Source organism: Polyodon spathula, chromosome 8 (genome assembly GCF_017654505.1).
Source record: "Polyodon spathula isolate WHYD16114869_AA chromosome 8, ASM1765450v1, whole genome shotgun sequence".
In the NCBI taxonomy this organism is placed as follows: domain Eukaryota; kingdom Metazoa; phylum Chordata; class Actinopteri; order Acipenseriformes; family Polyodontidae; genus Polyodon; species Polyodon spathula.
Window position 1 is genome coordinate 21,929,109 of NC_054541.1, and position 24,246 is coordinate 21,953,354.

The 24,246-nt window shown below is 38.7% G+C and overlaps 1 protein-coding gene across 2 annotated transcripts in view; it reads right to left on the bottom strand.

Annotated features, from left to right (window-relative positions):
* Positions 1 to 360: 360 nt before the first annotated feature.
* The window catches only part of LOC121319599 (sodium-dependent neutral amino acid transporter B(0)AT2-like), a 38,531-nt gene continuing 14,645 nt past the window's right edge, over positions 361 to 24,246 (bottom strand). For both annotated transcript variants that reach the window (XM_041257196.1, XM_041257197.1), the window contains exons 4-12: positions 19,536 to 19,662; positions 17,083 to 17,264; positions 12,211 to 12,321; positions 10,439 to 10,680; positions 9,033 to 9,225; positions 8,454 to 8,646; positions 5,540 to 5,699; positions 1,559 to 1,721; positions 361 to 1,177 (exon numbers count right to left, since the gene is read on the bottom strand). In XM_041257196.1, the coding sequence (XP_041113130.1) occupies positions 800 to 1,177; positions 1,559 to 1,721; positions 5,540 to 5,699; positions 8,454 to 8,646; positions 9,033 to 9,225; positions 10,439 to 10,680; positions 12,211 to 12,321; positions 17,083 to 17,264; positions 19,536 to 19,662 (1,749 nt within the window). In that variant the 3' untranslated portion in view covers positions 361 to 799. The remainder of the gene's footprint in view (positions 1,178 to 1,558; positions 1,722 to 5,539; positions 5,700 to 8,453; positions 8,647 to 9,032; positions 9,226 to 10,438; positions 10,681 to 12,210; positions 12,322 to 17,082; positions 17,265 to 19,535; positions 19,663 to 24,246) is intronic.

The window sequence follows — 24,246 nt, forward strand, 5'->3', positions numbered from 1 at the left end:
ACACCTGAAAATAGTGTAAGTACCTAAAAGAGATCAAGGGAGGAGAACAGGTTTGGTCATGAATTCGTATTTAATTTCATTTGAAAAAAATAGACATGTAGCACTTTTAAGCGTAATGCAAACTTTTTTTTTACAGGATTGACAATGCCTTACTGTGACAACACATATGTTGTAACAAAAAAGAACAACTGTTCAAAATCTCAGCCAGAGCTCAAAAACTTTTTTTTATAGATTTCAGATAATAGAATATATAATATATATATATATATATTATATATATATATATATATATATATATATATATATATATATATATATATATATATATTTACAGAATACAATATAAATATACTAACCCACATAGTATTCTATAAACAATAACTGTCAGAAATTGTTAGGCACAGGTTTTTAGAGAATGATCAGCTTTGAATACCTGCTTGTTCTGTTGTATTGTACTGTATTGCTAATCCACAAAAATATCTTTGAATATATTTGTTCAGTTCTTGACAAAATCCTTGTGCGACCTACTGTGAACCAAAATATTTTTGTGTATTTTTAGTTTTAATTTTCAGAGCAAGAGCTGGCAATATTGCTGCAAAACTAATATACAGCCAGTCTATAGCAAAACTAGTAATTCTTTTTTCTTTCTTTTTTTGGAGGGAGGGTAGGAAATGAGCATACATACGGTACATAACAAGGGCTAAAGTTTATCTACAAGATATACAGTTAATATATACGGACTCTAAGTGTATGCATACTGTATATACATTAAAATATGCCACAGAACCAATATCTGGGACTACAAGTCAGATTCTGGCATGTCTGGCACGTCAGCCATCAGATATCCGATTCCATAACGGCCATTCGGGGCAGTGTCCGTGTCCGTAGCTGGGGAGCTACTCTGCTTTCGGTAGATGCTTTTGCCAGGCATTGGGGAAGGTACATCACTTGGAGTCATGCCCTCTATGAGACTGGTGTCATCGTCTTCAGGGCTGGAATTCTCCTGTATGATTCTCCCTTTCTTGTAGGACATAGCTGAGAAGCTGCTGAAGTCTTCCTTGATCAGGTTGAAGTAACGGAGGATGAAAACAGCAGGGACTGGCAGGATTGCAAAGACCACCAAGGTCACACACATAGCCAGACCCCATGGTGGGTAGCTCAGTGTTTTTTCAACAGCCTAGAATTAAAGAACAAATACGATTTTATTGGAAGACAAATGTTCAGCAACATATTATTAAAATCTCAACACTGATGCTGTCAATGCAGTAAGTAGGCCAGTTGGTGGTGTCCCTGTGCCAGCAGGCATTAGAATAAGAGAGCAAATACATTTGAAACAGGAACTGCAGAGGACCATAATAATGCACTCCATGGATGAGCAAACATGACAATTGGATAGGAAGCAACACTGCTTCATTGCTGATGGATTTAAAAAAAAACACACACAGTATTTTGTGGTCGGTTGATTTGAACATGCTGCATATTAAAAACAAAAGTCAAAAGAGTCTCTAGACTTTTAAAAAAAGAAAACAATTTTAAGTGCAAATTGTTAAGTACTCACCAACTCTCCAATCCAAGCACTATAAGTAGGAGGATTAATTCCCATCTGGATTATACTGGCAGCCAACAACGCAAGTAAAACCAGAGGAGACACATACTTCCACATGTAGTAGTAGAATCGGTATGGTGAGAATCCAAGCATGTCTTTGAGATCCTCGAAAAACCTGTAAAAGGAAAGAACCGAGCTTTTAACAACAACAGTTGTGATACAAATTAATTTAGGCTGGTAAAGTTGTAAATTCAGTTCCTAAAGTTTAGAACAATGGGCAGGTTGATTTTGACAGGCGATTGTTTGCGGGTATCATGCAACTTATTATAAAATGTCAATTAACAACCTGAATGGAACAAAGACTGAGACTGGAATGGCCCTCAAAGCCATAGTTTTTCATGATTATGGGGTCCTTTCAGTCCACAGACATCGAGCAATCCTCCCCAGATGTTGCAGGCTTGGCAGCCCTAGGCTCTGCAGGCTTGGCAGCCGTAGGCGGTGCAGGCGAGAGCAACAAATGGTTTCTGTCTAGCGGTGGAGGCTTGAGCAAGAGGTAGTCTCCTTCTGTCTCGGGAGACTGGTGACACTCTCCCTCGGTTAATGGAGACTTGTCAGCTCTACCTTGGTTGCAGGGGATTGGTGCAACTCTCCTTCAGTCTGGGGACTTGTGCGGCTCTCCTCTGGGCCTTGGCATGGACGTGCTTACTGCCTCTGGAGGTCTTGCTTCCCCCTCGTGCATGTTGGATGCTCTGTGTCCTCCCTCCCAGGTGCTGGACACTGGAGCTCCTCCGTCACAGACGCTGGAGCTTGTGCTGGCTTTTTTCCCCTTCTTCCGGGGGTCGACCACTCCTCCCCTTCTTTTTCTTCGGGCCAGGAGCCTCACTTAGTCACTTCAGGGAGCCCATTCCACCTCCTGGTGTGGTAGTCGGGTGCCAACCTTCAGGAGGATCCACTCCTCCGCGGTCTCCACCTCACCCCAGTCGAAGACCTGCACAAAAAGGGGGTCTTCGTAGGGGTACACATCTGGTAGGTGCCCACACTCCAGGCAGGTGAGGCACCATATAGCCCCTCCTTCCTTCAACTCATGCTAATACGCATACTACCTCTCCATATACTGACCCCCCCCTCTATTCTCAAAAAAAAATCCAGAAAAAAAGTGTACCCACAGTACTGTTCTTGGTCTGACTCGTGGAAGCATTGTTTATCCCACCTCTAACACCATATGTCACGGACAGCTGATGTGGGTGTGGTCAGATCAGGAAGTAAACACTCAGGATGCAGTGATTGCAGGGTGTAATGTGAGCTGCTGGGCTCATGTTTATTTATACAAAAGAAAACATACTTTTAAATAAAACACAAAAGAAACGGTGCAATGGCCAAAATAAACAAAACAAAGAAACAAAACACAATAACAAGTATCACAGTGGTCTGAACCAGCATAAATAACTATTGCTATTTACTCTTCCTTTTACTGTTCTCTCTCTCTCTCTCTCTCTCTCTCTCTCTCTCTCTCTCTCTCTCAACAAACGACTTCCAACTCTCAACTCGCACACAGTGCACCCATTCCCTTTAGATTCACAATGAACTATAATTACACAATTACCCAGACTGTCCCAACCGCATGTGAACAATTAAACAATAAACAGACACTTACTATAACACAACACACGCACATGGATTTGTATTCAAGCACACATTCTTACAGAGATCAATTAAAATACATTCATTCTTACGTGAACGCAATCTCCCAAACATAAACAAACAGGATTTTACATGGGCTTTTTTTCAGAAATGGCTTCCTTCTTGCCACTTTCCATGCAGGCCAGATTTGTGGAATACCTCAGCTATTGTTGACACATGGACAGTTTCTCCCATCTCAGCCATGGAACGCTGTAGGTCTTTCAGAGTTGTCACTGGGTGGCTCTTGGTCCTCTTGGTGGCTTCTCTGACCAATGCCCTTATTACCTGGCTGCTCAGATTGGGAGGACGGCCTGCTCTAAGCAGATTCTGGGTGGTGTCGTATACCTTCCACTTCTTAATGATCGACTTCACTGTGTTGCAATGGATATTCAATGCCTTTGAAATATTTTTATACCCCTCCCCTGATCTGTGCCTTTCCAGAACTTTATCCCGGAGTTGTTTTGAAAGCTCCTTGGTCTTCATGGTAGTATCTTTGCTTTGAATGCACTACCTAACTGTGGGACCTTAAATAGACAGGTGTATTTAATCTGAAATCATGTGAACTACTTTAATTGCACACAGACGGACTCCATTTGACTTACTGTATGAATTCTGAAGGCAATTGGTTACACTTGAGCTTATTTAGGAGTGTCATAGCAAAGGGGGTGAATACTCACCTTTTCAGGTTTTTATTTTTAATTGATTTGTTTTATCACACATTGAAAGTATTGTATAAATCAAAGGAAAAAAAAAATACAATTTAAATGCATCAAGAGTTCAAGTTGTAACACAACAAACTGTAAAACATCCAAGGGGGGTGAATACTTCCTATAGGCACTGTATGTGTGTGTGTGTGTGTGTGTGTGTGTGTGTGTGTGTGTGTGTGTGTGTGTGTGTGTGTAATATATATATATAGGAACAAGAATGCACGTACGACCACAGGCAGATCATATATCATCCAGAGGAGAGCTAGATAGGGGCATGGTAAATAACATAGATATAATATATATCATATTAGGAGATATATATATAAATATAGAATATATATAGTCCAGGGGGCATTTTGGCAGTGGCAGGGGGCAGGTGTGCTAAACTCAAAATAATATGTCCCCCGTGTGGGCAGTTGGGCAGGGCACCCCGTCACAATTCCACAGCTTCTTTCATTTCCAGTAAACTCAAAATATGTTGGTTTGTGCAGCATGTTATAGCGACATTGTATGTTATAATTTTTCATAACTGCAACCATTGCACTTCAAATCAGACATATTGCCTTGCTGTCAAAATTATGAATTGAATAAACAATCATCTGTTTTACGATTTTGGAATTTTCTGTCTTCTGCCTCCACCTTTTGCTTTTGTGACATCTCCAACTACTTTTTTGCTACAGATTTAAAATTTACACAAAGTAAAATAGTTTAAACAAGCCTTCACTTTGTGGATGTCACTCATATAATGATGATTACAAATGTTGAATATGCATGTTATATTAAAGAGACGGGTTGTTTTAAAGAAGAATTCCAAAATGATACAGTACAATGCAATTTTAGAAACTAATGGGTGGGCCGTATGCATCAATGGATTTACATCAGACAAGGAATACATGTTAAAATTAAAAGGTAAGCAGTGCAGTTTCACTTTACGTTGCCTCTGTGTGTCCCCTGCTGAGGGCTGTGTCTGTTGATCACTCATTTTTGCTCAGTGTAAGCCAGCTCCACCTCACAATAAGCTACTGACCAAAAGATACGCCTGGACCGCTGGGGCTTTTGATATCACGGTGGTCTCTGACATTATCATGTACATTAAATTATCGCTCACAATACATGTAGTGTGCACATTATGGTATGTACATTAGCCAAATACTGTGTGCGTAAATTAATGTGTTCTCCGTTAATAAATGGGGCAGTAAATTTAGATTTATCATGCACGTTAGGCTCACTACTATATCTGCACTCCAAATTTAGTGCCCTTTCGTAATTGAGGCCCTAAGGGTCTGGTATGAATGCCTTTATGTTGGTCTTAAGATTTTAGTCTTAAGAACAATATGGATGAGAGAGATTATCTATTGTGTTGTGCCATCAGTGAAGAAAAAATGTTATAACTGAAAAGCAAAAAAAGGGGAGCAGTGAAAACAGCACTGTAGCTAATAAAGCGTAGGGAAACGGCTTTTAAAACCTTAGGGACACCGCCTACTTACAACTCTGATATAGTTCATTCACTTTTACATGCCAGGGCACTACACTGGCATGCACTGTAAATGTATACAGGTCATTTAAACGTGTCACATTAATAAATAAATAACTATACTGCACGTACTTGTCTGTTCCATAGACCCAAGCAACAGCAATATTCTCCAGATTGACCACAATTAGAAGTGGCAGGGTGGCTGAATAATCGTCAAACATGGCCACAAAGTAATTGCCAGACCGCTGCACAAAGATGAGGCCAATACTAAAAGCCAGGAGACAGCAGCCAACTGAAATGAAAAAAAAAAAAAAACTCCTTCAAATCTGATACACAACCAGGGAAAGCAAGATGCAATGGATGTAACATGCATAGCATAATAACACAGGTTCAAGAAAAACAACCTCAAGGGAAAATAAGGGTGTACTTTCAGTTGAGTTGAATAGGCTTTTAAAAATACACTAATATCACAATACAAACTATACATATCTCTATTACGGTATGATACACAGTAAACCCCCATTAATCTGTGTTTCAATAATTTGTGTTTTGAAAATTCATGTGGAAATCCATTTGTGTGGAAATCAGTATATCTGTGCAGAAGTGGACAGTCATCATTTCAAATATATTGAGTACAGTATAGTGCAAGCCAACAGACAGTACTGAATTGTAGTTACTGAAACCAGCGACAAGCCTGCAGAGATCAGACTTAAGACTCTTAGCCTGGCAGTCTGAATATGAAGAGCAGTTACGACAATTAAAGACTTAAAGCAAGATCAGTGACTTTTTTAAACCGTCTCTCTCTGTCTCTGAATAACGCTGATTATGTACAGTATATATTTTGACTTGGGGTGCACCGATAATTGGTAGCCTATCAGCACAGCCTACCGATATAAGGAAAAAAACAGTAAGGTTTTCGTTATTTTAGCAGATAATGTTGACTGATATTCATGCTTGAATTTCTTCCAGCATAGAATTTAAAGATTGCTCAGATGTACTTACTATACTAATGACACAAGAACACAGAGACAGTCATTTTCCCAGTTCTGTGTAATGTGCAAACCTGCAGTAAATCTGGCTCAAAAGAGATACTACATTCAATTTAAGGCTCTGTAGTGTTATCCTGCCCATGCTGCGCAACACTCTCTCTGCATCTGAACAGCAAAACAGGTCCTCTTAGTTAGTACAGACTGCTGGATCTTTCTTCTTCTTCTTCTTCTTCTTCTTCTTCTTCTTCTTCTTCTTCTTCTTCTTCTTCTTCTTCTTCTATCTTCAAATATACTTGTTCGATCGTTCTCGTCTCTTCTTCTTCTTTATCAAATGACTTCAAAATGCAATAACGGGCCCGGGTTACTTTGAAGCAGGAATTGATTACTGTGCTGTCTTTTGTTAAGTAACAAATTCAAGTTTGACTTAATTTTGTAACTGGAAATGTAGTATTTATATGACATCCGACCTAAAAGAAAAAAAAGAAGAAAACTTGATTACTATGACGCCGAGGTGGTATAAGTAACAATTCAAGTTGGGACTTAACCAACGCCCCCGTCATAAAACTTCGAACTGTATAATGACAGCGAAAGAATAATCATCTATTTTATAAAACCAATTTGTAAAACTTTTCTAATACATTATATATTATGAAAACAATGATTACTAAACTTGTTCAATTCAACGAGACGGTAAAAATTCGTCACATAATGTTATCAAATTTCGTTTACCGATATTTATAAGTGTAAATGTTCCTCACAGTTAATTCACAATAGATAGTATATAATATATATATAATATAGTATATATATAATCTATATAATAATATGTTGAGTGTTTTTACAAGTACAAATAGAAAATGCTATTTTTGTGTGACTGTTGTAAAACTAATGTATAAATTGTTGTCAAGCACACAATACAATAGTATGTTATTCTTTGTATTCATTTTCTGAAGTAAATGAAAGAAGTAAACAATACCTGTTTGTTATTGTCATAAATACAACAAGTAAACAACATTTATTCATTTTTTTTACATTTATAATTATAAAACAGTTTAAATATAGGCCCTATGCTTTGTTCTAGTGGTTTACAATAGTTTCCCTGCACTATCTATTATTATCAGTATCCTATCGGTATCGGCCAATATGGGTAGATAACCATCGGCTATTGGTATCAGCGAAGAAAATCTTTATCGGTGCACCCCTAATTTTGACCATTGCTGGGACATTACATTTTATTTGTATTATTGCATTTTTCAACTTTTTAATTAATAGTGCAGCGAACAGTAAACTGAACAATAAGCGCAGGGAACATTTCCCGAACAGTAAACTTCGTCTAATCTGTGTTTTTCACTAATTCGGGCTCAAATTGGTCCTAATCTAACATAAAATAAATTTGTAATTCAATAAAGACATTGGAGTCAGTACAAGGTTTCTCTGGGCTATTTCATGGGCTTTCATGAATTTTCTGTTTATTTATATATATTTTTTTGTTTTGTTTTTTGTTATACATATACTGGCAGGTAGAATGGGCCTGTCAGCTTAGGTTGAGCCATCCCTTAAGAAGTGTATCACATTCAATTTGCACAGTCATTTTGTAGGTTTACCATTGTTTAATGTTTTTTTTTTTTTTTTTTTTTTTTATGTTTTATCATATCTCTCTAGGTTTCACAATGCTTACCTACGTTTTACAATGCATTAACTGTGCTTTTATGTTTGCTACGCTTTTACTATGGCCAGCCTTTATAAGGAATGACCTTAAGTAAGTAAACATTACCTAAACCAATGAATCAATATACATCTTCATGTCTGTCTATTAAAAGAAAGCTGTAATACTACACAATAATCTTGCATGTAGTATGTTATCTTTATTTCTGGAAAAGCCCTTATTTAAAAAAAAAACAAAAAAAAACAAAACAAAAACAAAAACAGCAAAACACTATAGCCAAAACCTCAACAGTGATGAGTCTTTTGTAAGACATTCAGGGAAGTAGGCTAAATGTGGATATCCAAAACTATATTGAAATGTACTGATTGCCTACAGCTGCACATGTACTAACCTGTTAGAAACTCTTTGCGCACTTTGAAGGTATCTACAAGGGGAGTGATAATTCCTTCAATGGTCCCAAACATGCTCCCAAGGCCGAGATTCACCAGCATCAGAAAGAACATCACTGACCAGAATGGGGAAGCAGGGAAGTGAGTCATGGCTTCAGTAAAGGCAATGAAAGCCAAGCCTGTGCCTTGGACAGCCTGCATACCAGAAACAACAAGAAAACATGTTTTATTTTACATTTCAAAAGACTAATGTTTCTCTTTAACACATGTAGTCAACTCCCTGTAGCTCTCTTCCATAGAACTTCCACTTGAAGTACCTATTCCTAACCCTAGCTATATTTCAGTATCTCTTGTGCCTCTAATGTGATCAGTGCTGTGGGTTCAGTCTTAGATGTCTAGACATGAATGAGGGAATGTTCAGAAAAGGTTTTTGAATCAAAATAGTGTAATGGCCAGAGACAATAATATTTACCTCCAGCACCTGAAACTGCTAAAGCGTCATGCTTTTTTGTTATCACTTAAGAAGTTCGGACTCTAATATAATACCACAAGGTAACCCCTCAGCTCGCCCTTTTTCTAACCTTGTTCAATTCGTCTTTGATATCACATGGATCAAGCCTCAGAGAGGAAAAATCAGTTTCCTTCACTCCTTTGAAAATGTCTGTCATTAGATGGTAGTCCGCTGCATTGATAGTGGAGAAGTTCATGTGCTGAGGAATGAGGTCATGGCTGAGAACGCCACTGTTCAGGAAGCCAATAATCTTATCAGTGTTTCTGTAAGTGTTTCAAGATAAAGAAAAACAAATCAGTAAAAATAATCTGCAGTCCGATTTCAGTCTTTGGACTTGATCTCATTGAGACTTCACTAGGAAGCCATAGAAAAAGCAACAGTAAATGAACAATTATATAAAGCTTAAGGAACTAAGTCAAGTAGATACATGTTTGACTATCTGACTTATTTTCTTACATTAAGCTTTACACTAGTAGTTTGAAGCAGTAACATAAACAATCACTTTAGAAAGGCCTCTGGCTGAACAGCTATCATATAAATGGCCTTAAATCCCAATAGCTTCCTATGAATTGTTCAAGTTATGAGAAAGGGTTGTCACTTTTTTTTTTTTTTTTTTTTTTTTTAATTTAGTCATCTCCAATTTTTTACCCTGGTTTCTCCCCAATTTAGTGTGCCCAATTATTACCTGTATCCTTGGCTCACTGCTCACAGCCCCCCTGCTGACTCCTCTGAAATGTGCTCCTGCCAATCTGTCATTTTTCGCACTGTGGATCCACAGTGAGGCCACCAGACCTATAGTGCTGGAGGGCAACACAGATCTGGTGGCTCCACTGCAGAACCACAGCACCCTGTTGGCCACAGGGGTTGTTGATATGTGGGGAGTTGTGGATTTCCCTACAGACCTAAGCCCATCCCTACCCGGGCAGCGCTCAGCCAATTGTGCACTGCCCCCTAGGAACTTCTGGTCATGGTCAGCTGTGACATAGCCTGGACTTGAACCTGCGATCCCCAGACTATAGGGCATATCCGGCACTCCATGTGAAGTGCTTTTACTGGATGCACCACTCGGGAGGCCCCCTGGATTTGTCACACTTGAACAAGTTGATGTACAGTACTAAATGTCAAACCATACAAACAGCAACTTGACAACGTGTCGATTTAGATGGCTTGATGCTAGTGTTACAGAGCACCCTGCAAAGTCTACAATAAAGGCATTACATCACCTTTGCCAAGTCCCATGTTGTCCATAGCACAATGTCATATTTGTGAACAATTTCAAAATGTTTAATCATACAGTATGGGTCATAGATCGACTGGGCTACACATTTCTGAACATTTATTCAGGAGTGTTCGCCAGGCGCCAACAACTTTGAATGTACAATATTAATAATTAAAAAAAAAAAATTAAAACATTTAAAAACGTGAAAAAGGTTAAAAGAAAATACCCTCTTAAAGCCAAGGTATGTGCATACTTACAGAGCAACACACTTTTCATTCATGATATTTGCCTTGAAACCGAGAACAGCGAACACCACCAGTGTGGCCAAGACCGAGGTGAAGAAGTTGATGAAGGACACCAGCACGGCATCGAAGTGGCAGTTGTTATCACGCTTGTTATAGCTGGAGAAGGCGATGACTCCCCCAAATCCAAGGCCAAGAGCAAAGAACACTTGAGTCGCTGCCTCACGCCACACTTTGGGCTCAAGCATCATTTCAAGCTGTTTGGAGAACATATTGATAGTAAAGGTTTGAATGTCAAATGACATTCATGTTTCCATTAAGTGTGGTAATTAATTCTGGGCTTAGGTAGAAGCATGTCTGTTTGTTGATTTAATGAGAACTAAATGCTCTAGGAACATTAACACCTGAATAGCACCTCTTGTATAGAAAATTTAATTTTAATCATCCTGCAGGGGGGAATTAATGTCAATTTTGCAATCTGATAATTACTTTAAGGTTAGGATTAAGTTAAAGGTTTATATTCATGTAGCTTGGCACTAATGCATTATAGTCTAGTGTATAATCTACTATTTCAATTCTGAATAGCCTGAAATAAACAGGAAATTCTAGCTGTTTACCACAAGATGGTACTGCAGACAGCATTATACAGCTACAACCCTTCCCAAGATCAAAAGCTACAGACACAACACTGATTAATGGAGGTCTGGTCTGGTTTCATGGTATCCATTTCATAAGCAAGAAGGTCTTTAAATTTCTCCTCTTTTTATGACATCCAAAGAAAAAGGCAGAAGGAATATTGCCCAGGACAAGCTGGAAAGCTTGTCTCCTAGATAGCATATGATCACATACTGCACCCTCTCCAGTTAGATCACCACCCTACTACAATGGACATACTCAAACACAAGAAGGACATGATGATGCAGGCAATATTCTAAAGAGGAATGAGGGATTTTTTATCTGCTTTTGTGTATTATCACTTGTTTGTTTATGACATTTATGAGGTCCCTAAATTCTCCTGTCTTCAGACTTATGTACTGTACTATTCAGATGCAAGACTGAATGCTTCTGGAAGCACTTTCCATATGAAATACATAAAAAATATACTCTCATTTAACTCCACACAACATTGAATCAATCACACAGTATCATTCTAACTATTCCTAAAGGACAAAATTACGTAAGAAGTTTATGTTTCAAATAACCCAGGAAAAAGATTGCTTTTGCAAAACAGGAAACAATTTGGCCACTTAAGGTTATCATTTTAAAAAAGAGAAGTAGTATCTTAAAATCACGAACATGTACCAGAAAATCTTTGACAAGTGCATTTTGCATGGTGTGTTAAACCAATGTTTAGGTCAGATACAAATCAGAAGAACCACAACAGGAAATGAGAAATCCAAAATGATGTTCATGAGAAGAAAGATGTGTGGTGATTGTATCAAATCCACTGCCACATCTTTTAATGTAGTTTAATTTCAGGTAACCTGCCTCTCTGTCACCCACCCATTCCTCACTCATTTCTAGACAAGAGCTTCTTACAACACAAATACAATCTGCATGTTGTAATGATACACAGCCCAAACTAATTAGATATTTCATTAAAAATGTATTTAAAATAAAAATAAGCAAGTTGACATGGAACATTTTGCAAACATTTAGACAATTAAAATGTATAATCCATGCTGCATTTTTACATTGATTCCATGGATCAGATTAATGTATAGTGGGAAATGTTATGAGTCACGGTACATAATCCTCCTGATCAGGATTTATAAAACCGCATGTACCTTAGGGGTGAACATGTGACTGATCCCGTCTAAAGATCCCTTTAGGAGGAGGGCCCTCACCAGGAAACAGACCAGAACCACGTAAGGGAACAGGGAGCTGAAGTACATCACCTAGTTAAAGACAAATTAAAGCATGTTAATTATCATAGACCCGAAAGAGCAGTCAAATGTTTCAGCTTTGTGATCTAGGAGAAAGGTGCTTCAAAATTAATTTAAAAGGTGTTTTTTTTTTTTTTTTTACTGCCCCCTTAGCTTGTTATGCTCCTGAGTGTTTCTAACTGCAGTAGCTCAGACTGTTTTTTAAGTCAATGTTAAAATGTTATGGAACAAGAAATGCATTACTTTACCTTTGATGTGCTCTTTGTTGTCCGTTTCGCAGCATTACATTTTTAAGCATATTGCCGACTTTATTTTTGATCACACATCAAGTGTCATACATCATCTGGGCAATACATTTTCTCAACATATACTAGAAGCATTCGCCAGGAGAAGAAAAAAGTCTTCTTAGGACCACACTGTATCCAGATCATGCTCCCTCCTGCAACAATGCTGGTTTTCTGTTCCCACAATATGCCACTCATTTCAGTCAGAGAACCAGCATTAGGTGGAGATACTGTCATGTTTCTCTCCTGATGAGTGTTCCCAAGCAAATGGTAGGGTCTAGTTACGCATGTGTTGGATCACTGATAGAGGTAATCAGAAAAGGGGTTTTACAACACGTGTTTAGGGTCTTCTCAAATGGTTTCAATATAAAAAATATCGGATATTTTTTATATGTAATACAAAAATAAATAAAAAAAATAAAATATAATAAATAAATAAATAAATAAAAAAGACTGAGATATGGACAGCACAATACAGTACAGGTAAAGTAACGGGTTTCTTGTAAAACTGCATGGGGTTCTGTAACACTTCAGTGTGCTTTCACGTGACTTCAAGAGCTGTTCTTTAGCTCTAGCTAGAAAAGCCCACAATATCTTTACAGAAGTAAGAGCATGCACCATAAAGTGAGCTGCCATTTCAAAACAAGTTTTCTTTAGCTTTTTCTTGCAATGCACTACTGTGCAATAGGTGGTGCTGGTGCCTATAGTACATCGCATATGTCTATGAAGAAGCAAAGGTTATAATGATCAATCACTCTCACTTTAGTTTATTTTTGTGTATACATATATACAGTTGTAGTCAACAGTTTACATCCCCAATGGAAATGTATAACTTTTAGAAATTTCTCGAAAACAAAGAATTTCAGGAAAAATCTTTTAAGCAAAAGTTTTGCTTTTGTGAATGAGGGGGAAAAAAACTTAAAAATAGATGTCTACAATTATTTATTTCAGCAATTTTGCAAAAATCCAAAAATGCCAATTCAAAAGTATTCATACCCATTTGATGCTATGATAGTATTGTCTACAAGGTGCTAGAAATTTCAATATGATAATGAAGAACCTAATTCTAGAAAAGTCTAGAAAATGCTGGACTGTGGGTGAACATTTTAGAGAGTATAAAAAAGATAGGCATAGGATGATTGCAGTCATTACCAATAAGTCAATATGTCTCAAGACCTTAGGCAGAAAATTATTTATTGTCATAATATTGGAGAAGGATACAAGATTTCCAAGCATTTGAGTATCCCAATTTCAACTATTGTTTCTATTATCAAGAAGATTCATGGTACTGTCACAATGCTCCCTCAGTCTGGAAGAAAGAAGGTTCTTTCACCAAGAACAAGTAAAAGAATTGTGAGGAAGGTTAATAACAATCCGAGATTTACTGCCAAAGACATTCAGCGTAAATTGGCTTCAAGTGGGATTGGGGTTTCAACCATAGGTCAAATATTACATGGTGAAGGTCTCAATGGTTGCAGGCCAAGGAAAAAGCCACTCTTAAGAAAATGTCACAAGGAGAATCGCTTAAAGTTTGCAAAACAGCATTTGAATGATGGATATAAGTTCTGGTCAAAGGTTTTGTGGAGTGATGAAACATAAACTGAGCTATTTGGTCAAACTGATAGTAGAATGTTTGGAAAAAGTCTGGTGAGGCATACAAATAAAAAGAACACCATACCTACTGTCAAGCATGGAGGTGGTAATATCTTTCTATGGGGCTGTTTTTCCTATAATGCATATTTACTTCCAGTACATGGTAAAATGGGTTCCATGCCAAAAGATATTGGCCAATCACCCGAAACCATCCGCTACAAAACTTGGTTTAAAGTGCAACTGGACATTCCAAGACAACAACGATCCAAAGCACACATCAAAACCTACTTCAGAATGGTTAAATAAGAATAAAATCAAGGTTCTGGAATGGCCTAGTCAAAGTCATAATCTAAATCTGAATGAAAATCTCTGGTATGAGTTGAAGGCGGCTGTGCACAAGAGAAGTCCTCAGAATTTGATTGAACTTAAGGGTGAACATGTGACTGATCCCGTCCACAGATCCCTTTAGGAGGAGGGCCCTCACCAGGAAACAGACCAGAACCTGAAAATATATGTCCAAGGTCAACTGGGGTATTGTAATTGTACAGTTTGTTTTCTGAAGCCACCCCCATTTTGTCTATGAATGTTACCACAGAATGATCCATAATCTGGAAAGACTGTACATGATAGCACACACTGTAATGGGGATGTTTTCCCTGCACATGCTCTGTGTTATTATCATCAGCTTCTGAAAGGCTGATTTGTACTTTCTTTCTTTTCTCATGTTAATTAGTTTCTGCTGCTGCTGTGGGAATTCTCTGTTTGCAAGGCTCTTCGGGCAACACACTGTTAAAACTGTTTACGATTTTCAAACAAAGATTCACTATCAGCTATTTCTCTGCCAGCTACAGTATTTGGTAGCTATTTAAAATCATCTAAATGGAATGTTAGGGTTCAATTAATGGTAAAGGGGTTTCCATAAAACTAAATGCATGTACGTTATGCAATGTGGCACAGAATAAATGCTTTTAGTAGTGTTTAGTAATGTAAAAAGCCTGTATTTAAAGATTTTATTTTGTGACTTTGTTGTTAGCTGAAATAGCAGTTGTGGTGACTTAACAGGAACAGAAGTTTTATTATGTCTGCTTTTTCCTAAAAAGGCTACATAGTATGCATATGCAGCTTTATTGGGGAATTCAGTTGTCCAAATCTAGTCTACTACTACCATATTATTACAAGGAATAAACAACATGGGCAGGCTTTGAAAGATTTTGACCTTAAGTGCATCTAGTGCTCTTTGTATGTACTACATATAAACTAATCATGTATCTTCAGACAAGATGTACAGGACATGTGTGTTTTGCTATACCCTGACTTACATGAGAAGCAGTATTTGTTCCTGTGTACTTTTTGAAGCCTTGAATGTGACATAATGCACCTTGGGGCAGTCAGCTGAATAGCATGCAGCTGGAAGCAAAGGTTAACATTGTTAAATGAAAACATTATAGTCATAAGACTACATTCAGCTGCCATTGCACTAAAAGAAATGACATTACTAGTGCATAAAAGCACAAATTAACCCAGTCCTCTTTCTACACAGCAGTGAAGCAAGTGCCAGTGGGAAGAATTCTGAATATTTCATGTTAGTACCGTTTCCCCCTATTGGTTATTTTGCTGACATCAATACAGAAATTCCTGCCCCAAGGTAAAATATACATATGAACTCAAACACTGTCAATAATCTATGTGCCAAAACTATTTAAAACACACCACACACACACACACACACACACACACACACACACACACACACACACACACACACAAATACTGTACATTACCATGGGATCCTAAACTGAAAATGTAATTAATTAATTAGTCATTTATCCAAAGCGACCTAGAGACTTGGGTGAACTATGCATCACAATTGCTGCTGCAGAGTCACTTACAAAAGGACCTTGGTTTTACATCTCATCTGAATATTGTACAAATTCAGAGGGTAAAAAAAAAAAAAAAAAAAAAAAAAAAAACTAAGGCTAGGTTGATTTATTTTTAAATTATAGTGTTTAGGTTATAGTACCCCAAAAATAAAAAATAAACTAAACTATCCGGAATGACAACAGCCTTAACTAGTACCCCCTGGTAATTACAGATTGCACTATTTAACTGCTTATTAAAAACAGATGGCAAGCTTTTAATCAGCTTCTTACCAGGTGGCAAAGAGTGGTGCTAGTGCAAAAACACAACAGGCTTCCTAATCAACAAGCTTCCTGGTGAAATACTGGGCAAGAGGCATCCTTTGGGCAGGATTACAGCGCTTGACTGTAACGTTTGAAGCTGTGAGTTTAGTGGCAGCATTTTCTAGTCATTTGTAAATCTAGGTCTAACTGTAAGCAGGATTGGACATGATAGTGTGAGTAGGCCACTTATAATTTCTTATATACTTAATGACTGCTCTTGTGCACTGATAGTGTAAGGATTAATGACCACATTGTCAAACAGGTGACACAGCAATAATAATCCAAGATGTGGTACGGAAAAGAAAAGCCAAAGCACTTTTTTTTTTTTTTTTTTTTTCAATCGCTCTTCCTGCAATGATTTAGAGGACAGATCTCAAACCCCAGTGCAATACCGGGCCAATTTTGAAAAGAGCTTTGACACAGACTTTAAAAGTGTAAAAAGTTGTCAGGATGTTAACAATGAAAGGAAAAATTGCATGTAAGTTATTTAAACAGTTGTAGCAACACATGGGGATGTATAACCGTATATTTTTCAGAACACCACTACTTACTCTTTAAGGCTGTCCTTGCATGATAGGTTGAAAACTCATTGTAAACTGCGATGTTAGGTTGATACAACTACAGCACAAGATGCTGATAAGTTTTTTTTTTTATGTCTCTAAAAGGTTGGAAACAGAATGGTGTGAAACTATATAAGTAGTACAAAGAATACAAACTTTTCCGGAAGACTGGATGCCTTTGATCATAGCCAGACAGACCGTGACCCAGGCAGACAACAAGCAGACCGCCATCTTCCAATTGATACCTCCACTTTCTGTGATTGAGCTGGAGATATCCAGGGCCTCCCGGTACCAGTAAAAGGTGGTGGCAGAGCTTCTCTCACACTCCGGCTCCACAACTGTAAAAGAGCAAACACATAAAGAAACCAACACAAAATGTTGCAGTGCAGGACACCAGGTATGCATAATTTCAATATATATGCATCATTTCAATTGATTCCATTACAACTTCCTTGTCTCTGGCAACATAACAATAGATGTGTTCTTAAGATTTAGCCTTCAGAATTAGTTTTCAGTTTGCGGAACTTACAAAGCAGGTTGCCATTACCAAGATCCTCAAGAATAATGTTTATACAAGTTTCATCACAAATGGATGTCCGGTTCTTAGATTATAGCTAGGGATTTATATTCTCTGTGTTTATTTTTGAGTAGTGCACAAGTTCTTCATGTGAGGTTCATTCAAAAATATTTAAAACAAAGAGCCATAGACATTACTGAAGTGCTAGTGTAACATACACAATAAGTTTCAAAACCACACATCTCATGAATTCTGGACCTTTTTGTTCTTGCATATATGGTTAACATTTCATTAACAACATTTCTAATCTCACTGCATCTCTGCGTACAATCTTCATTAAACCAATAAGGGCCATATTTTCCAAGCACCTCCTCAATTCTTTAATAAACTCCACTTTTCCAAAAGGAGAACGAAGGTGCTTTCACACAGAGGAGTTATGACGGTTCAGAACCGCCACTTATAGGTCTGTGTGAATTGCCGATACCGCCAGAGAACCTTCATATTTTATGCCATCTCTGAACCACCTTGTGAGGTGGTTCAAAGACAGCACTGAACCGTCATAACTGCCTGTGTGAAAGGCTATACCGCCACAGAAGTGCTACAGTGAGTGTGGTTTCAAAGTCAATATGCCCACGTCACTATAGCATAGGTAGGTAAGGAGCGTCCATGCAGTGCTTAATTTGTGCCAGGGCATGGCCACGGAACCTCTGGGTGTGCAGCGTCATAGCGCCAGTACCTCTATTTAATATCATAAAATGCTTTCTTTTTAAAATCTCACAGTTGCATTAAGTCTGCAAGTTCTTGCGTGCGCCATGTTTGTAGCCTACTTTAAATTACTTTACGATTTCAGCTTGAATGCCTTTAAGTAAGATGGCACTGGCAGCAATTATTGTCATTTTATATACACAAATAAGCTTACTTGATTTTAAAAATCATCATGAACGATACAAGCAACTTCTTACACGACTTGGCTTGATTAAATGAGTAGCACACACCAAAATACGAAAGCTTAATATTAATTTCAACAAATAACAACGGCAACTTTAATGAAAAAAATATATTGTAGCTTACTTCAATAGGAACATTAGCCTGCTATATTATATCAAACCAAAACAATAAAAACAATAACAGTTTGGTTCTCTTGGCTTTTTCAATGAATACAATTGAATAATAGAGAATAAAAACCATACTAAGTTAAGAACTACCTACTTTAATTAATCGGTTTTGTAATCTACCAGCTGCTTCTGTTGCATACACATCGCTGATAATGGTGCAAACTGTGGGTCAAACCAATGTTTTTGTTGGGATGCGTTTTTTCATCAATGTCGTCCTTCTAGGGTGCCTCTGAATGCCTTTTAATTTGTTTGATTTTCAAACCAGATAAATGCAAAACTACAACAAAATATGCATACGGGCTTTTATTATTTTTAATTTGTCCTGCGGTTGCCTTTAATTTCTTTGCACGCACTACTACTTTGTATATGATGTAGAGAATGTGATTGTAAACATCTAACACAAGTACATAAAATACTCTTTGAAATAAAGGTTTTATGATTTTGAATATGACCTTCTTAGGATCGGTATTATTGTCATTGCTTGCACCCCGGCACCTCTTTTTTTACAAATTAAGCACTGCATGCATGTGGTTAGGTCTTGTCAGTGTTTCAGATTGCACAAGAACAGTCTGTTGTTGCCATGAGAACAATCTGTTGATTGACAGGTTTGAAACAGTATTACACCAGCATAGATTGCGCAGTTTCATGCTATGTGAAATTTTACACACTCGTTAAAACGTTTCAGAGGTGGCACAGTAGCTGCATTTCTGTGTGAAAATGTTGAAGGTAATGTAAAAACATGAAACACTAAATACATTGAGCCTGCTTAAGAGGACTTGAAATATATTACTTACTGTTTGGTTCTAGTTTTGTAAAATTACCAGGTGTTTCCTCTTTCAAGAAATAGTTAATTAAAGAATGGAGGAAACACTTTGAAAATATAACCCATGGTTCTTTCTTTTTAACATCCAGTGGCATACCTGATCATGTTACCTTGTACACATGTTCTTAAATAGGAATGGTGAAGGGTTTCTTACATGCAGTGGTTTTGTTTTTTACCAGTGGACACTGATCCCAAGGTAGGGGCAGCTGGAATGAATGAGAGAAGTAGAAGAGGCTCCATCCAATAATGACATTGTAGTAGAGGGCAACAAAGAAGCAAACCTATAAAAAAGTACAAGAAAGAAATCCAAAAAAGAGTGGTTTACATGCAAAAATATACAAACCCCACACCTGTGTGTATTTTGTATTACTATTATTTAAAATGTATGGTTTAGTGTATAAAACACAATGTCTTGTTATTATTGTTTGACAGCCTGGATGGGCTTACAATGTCCCACCCAGATAAAATCGCGAGAATGCATGGTCAACAGTGAGTGCTTATTGACACATTGGCTGTTGACCAAGCATATGATACAACCTGTGCCGAATGTGGTCAAAGGACAAACTAAGTAATTGATAGCAAGTTAATCCCTCGGCCACAATATAGTCGTGAGTAGGAGAGAAATAGAAAGACAATAACAACTGCTGCCAGTACTGGTTTTACACCAGCACGATACTTGTTTGTTCCGTGTCTGTTTTGGCCAATGTGCCGTTTTGTTTGTTCAATGGTTTGCTTTGTTTAACTTATTTTTATTTTAAATAAAACTTGCGCACCAGCGCTTACAAACCTGCATTCTTTGCATCCGAGTCTTCCTGATTAGCCAGTGATGTCATCCTTACCACACTAAGTGTCCAGAAGGGGGAAACAGTGCCTCCATAGAGACAGGCTAGGGAAGTACTGCAGGTTTTTTTTGGAAAGGATTATTTTTGCGTGTGTTTTTGGAAATAAAGAATGGCGGTGGCCTGACCATCAGTGGCAGCTGAAAGCTGAAGGGGCTCTGTGGTGTCTTGCATGTCTGGACCATGGGCACCTCCCGGAAGTACGCCCCAAGAAGACTTTCTCTTCATGAAGGCTTGCAATTGGGGTGAGGTGGAGACAATGGAGAAGTGGATCCACCAAAAGGCCGTACCATTGCCGCAGGCGGATAAGGACACCTGATTCACCTGCCTCAAAGGGGAGGAGTGGTGCTTGGCCATTGGAAAGGTCAGGCATGTTACCCGACTACCACCACCACACCAGGAGGTGGAAGTGGCTGCCCGAACAGGGCTAAGTAAGGCACTGTGCCCAAAGAGGAAGACGGAGAGAAGCGGCCATTCCCGGAAGAAGTGAAAGAAACTGGGACAAGCTCCAGTGGCACAGGGAGAAGTGTCACAGTTGCTGTGGCTGGAATACCCCGTACCCCTGCTAACAATACGACAGGAGAGCAGCTGGGGGTTGAGAAAGATGTGCGACTGGTTGGTGGACCCTGACGGTGGCATGAGAGAGGACCTCCTGAGGGTAAATGACCTGCTGTGGGCCCAAGATGAGGAACAATGGGAAGCCTGGGAACACCACCCAGCGTTCCTCCCAGACATTGCAGCCGTGGTGCACAACTATTTGGCTGCAGATATGGGAGGGGCCCCACCATCTCCAGTCCCATCAGGAGGAGCCACGCCTATTTCAGCACCACCGGTGGTAGGCACGTCCACGTCAGCGACCAAGGGAGAGCTGCACCAATCCCCTGCAACAAAAGGGGAGCTGCACAAGTCCACAGTGATAGGGGGAGACTACCCCATGCTCCCATCTCCGCCGCCAGAGGGAAACTACCGGCTGCTCCCACCTCTACTGCCCGGGGGTGACTACCTGCAGCTTCCACCTCCACCGCAAGAGGGAGATGACTTGTTGCTCCCGCCACCACCACTAGAGGAGCTGAAGCTACCTCCCAAAGGTCAGCTCCTGCCTGGTTCCGCAAGGCTTGCACCGCCTAGGGCTGCCACACCTGCACCGCCTAGGACTGCCACACCTGCACTGCCTAGGGCTGCCATGCCTGCACTGCTTAGGGCTGCTAAGCCTGCGTCGCCTGGGGAGGCCAGCTCTCCATCATCGGGGAGGCCTTGTCATCAACTGAAGCTGTGTTGTGTCCAGTAGCAGCAGGAGGACCTCGCTCCACTGTCAGCATTTGCGCTGACAGCTTTGCCACTGGAGGAGGACCTCGCTCCACTGTCAGCATTGCCGCTGGCAAGTGCAATGTGCATAAGAGGCTAATACACAGTTAATAATGTTACAGCATGGTGGAATGCTTGTTGTTTTATATATACAGTACCAGTCAAAAGTTTGAGTACACTTGCTGGAAACTAGTTTTTTCATAATTGACTATGTTTTACATCGTATATGTTTCTGTAAATATTTGAAAATGAAAACACATGTTACAATATACAAAACAAAACATAAGGCGTATCAAAGCAATGTTAAAGAAAATTGAAAATTGTCTCTAAATCTTGGATTCCTCAAAATAGCCACCCTTTGCCTTAATAACAGTCTCACAAATACGATTCATTCAGTTAACAAGTTTCAGCAGGAAATCACCCAACATGTCTTCCCAGCTCTTCTGCAGCAATTCCCAGAGATATAGGGCACTTGTGGGTAGCTTTACTTTGACTCTTCTGTCCAGTTCATCACATACAAGTTTTATGGGATTGAGGTCTGGAGACTGGGCAGGTCAGATCATTAGATTGAGTTATCCTTCACTTTCCTTCTTCGCTAGATAGTTCTTGCACAACTTTGAGGTGTGTTTCGGGTCATTATCTTGAAGAGTGAAGGACTGCCCAACTAGCTGTAATCCTGATGGAATGGCATGCCTTTGAAGTATGCTATGATAGCCATGCTGGTTGAGCTTGCCATGGACTTGGTAAAGATCACCAACTCTGTCACCAGCAAAGCAACCCCAGACCATGACACTACCTCCTCCGTGCTTGATAGTGGGAACCACACATGCAGATCTCATGCGCTCACCCTCTCTGTTACAAATCTCTCTCTTACAAATACTCGGCGGTTGGACCCAAATATTAAAAATTTGGACTCATCGGTCCATAAGACCGACTTCCACTCCTCAAACATCCAGTTTCTGTGTTTTTTGGCCCAGGCAAGTCTCTTCCTCTTATTCTGCACTCTTAACAATGGTTTCTTTGCAACAATTCTTCCAGTTAGGCCAGCTTCACGCAATCTCCTCTGAACAGCTGATGTTGAAACAGCTGTACTTCTAGTAGCATTTAGCTAAGCTTGTATTTAGGGCAAGGGCAGTTAATTGCCGGTTTTGCAGACTTGTGACTCGAATGAACTTGTTCTCTGATTCTGAGGTCACCCTTGGCCTCCCTGACCTTGTTCGGTCGTCATGAGTGCCAGTTTCTTCACATTGTTTGATGGTCTTAGCCACAGCAGTTACAGACACTTGCAAAGTTCTTGCGATTTGTCTTAAAGATCGACCTTCATTTCTTAAAGTAATAACAGACTTTTTTCTTTGCTTAACTGAGCATATTTTGCCATTTTCTGCTCCCTTACATTCAGGAATGACAAACTTGTGCCTATGCTACCTATATTTATAGTAATCATGGACCCTCACAACAATAATTGGTGACAAAAGGTTAATTAGGTAACATGCTAGTTAACTCAGAGAACATCTAACAAAGACACTTTTATACTTAGGCCAGTGTTCTAACACCGTATTATATACATTTCAGACTTTTAACTGACTTGGGCTTCAGAAATTCATTCATGATTATCAGCTTATATAAGTACATGCATCATATAATGAAATATTAAGTGTTAATCATGAAAAGATTAATATAATCATGAAAAACCTGGTTTCAAGCAAGTGTACTCAAACTTTTGACTGATACTGCGTGATGTGTATATATATATATATATATATATATATATATATATATATATATATATATATATATATATATATATACATACTGCTGAAAACTAGTTCAGTGTATTCAAAGGTCACAATAAAACTGGTAAGAAAGTGCAACACTTATACCCCATTCACACCTGCAGTTCTCATATGTGAACGCTCCAAAAAAGAAAAGTCAGCCCAGGGCAGGCCCCGATTTCAGCCACTGTTTCGATGTGGCCCAGGGCCTGCAATCCAGGACCAGGGCCGGCTTTTACATATGTATGAATGCAAAGCAGATTAGGGCCGGCATTTTCGTATCATCTGCTAATAGATCAAGGATTAGTGTATAGGTAGTTCTTCCATTCCATTCTGAGTGAAGGCTATTGTTCCATAAAAATAATTGAATAAAGCAATTCACCACATTTTAGGCCTGCTTTTCAGTCACATATGTGAACGCGCAAAGGTGCCTTAAATCACAAATTTGAACGGGGTTGCAGACCAAAATCTAAGGTGGCCTCTGAGGCAGCCCTGGGCCAGCACAGTAGTCTGAATAGGGTCATAGTTTAAAAGACACTGTTTTCTTTATTTCTTACATATAAAAAAATAACTCTGGTGTTTTGGCCAGCTTTAAATAGTCCAATTACAAGGAATCTCTTAATACTTAAAAAGTAAATACAGAGTATAATGCTAAACTAGACTAGCCTGATTGATTCATGTACACTGTAAAAGATGTATTTTTAAACAAGCACAGTAGTAATGTGTTACATTAGGGAATAAACACAAATGCTGTATTCTTTCATTTTAAACACTATGCATTCATTTTACAATTTTGTGTTACATATTTTGAAAATCACCACTTCCAAATTTAATAAAATTATTCAGCGGATAAAAAAAAAAAAAGTTATTTCTGGCAAATAACTGTTTCACTAAAAACGCTGCTAACATACGCAATTCAATAATGAAAAATCATTCATTTCTATCGGGC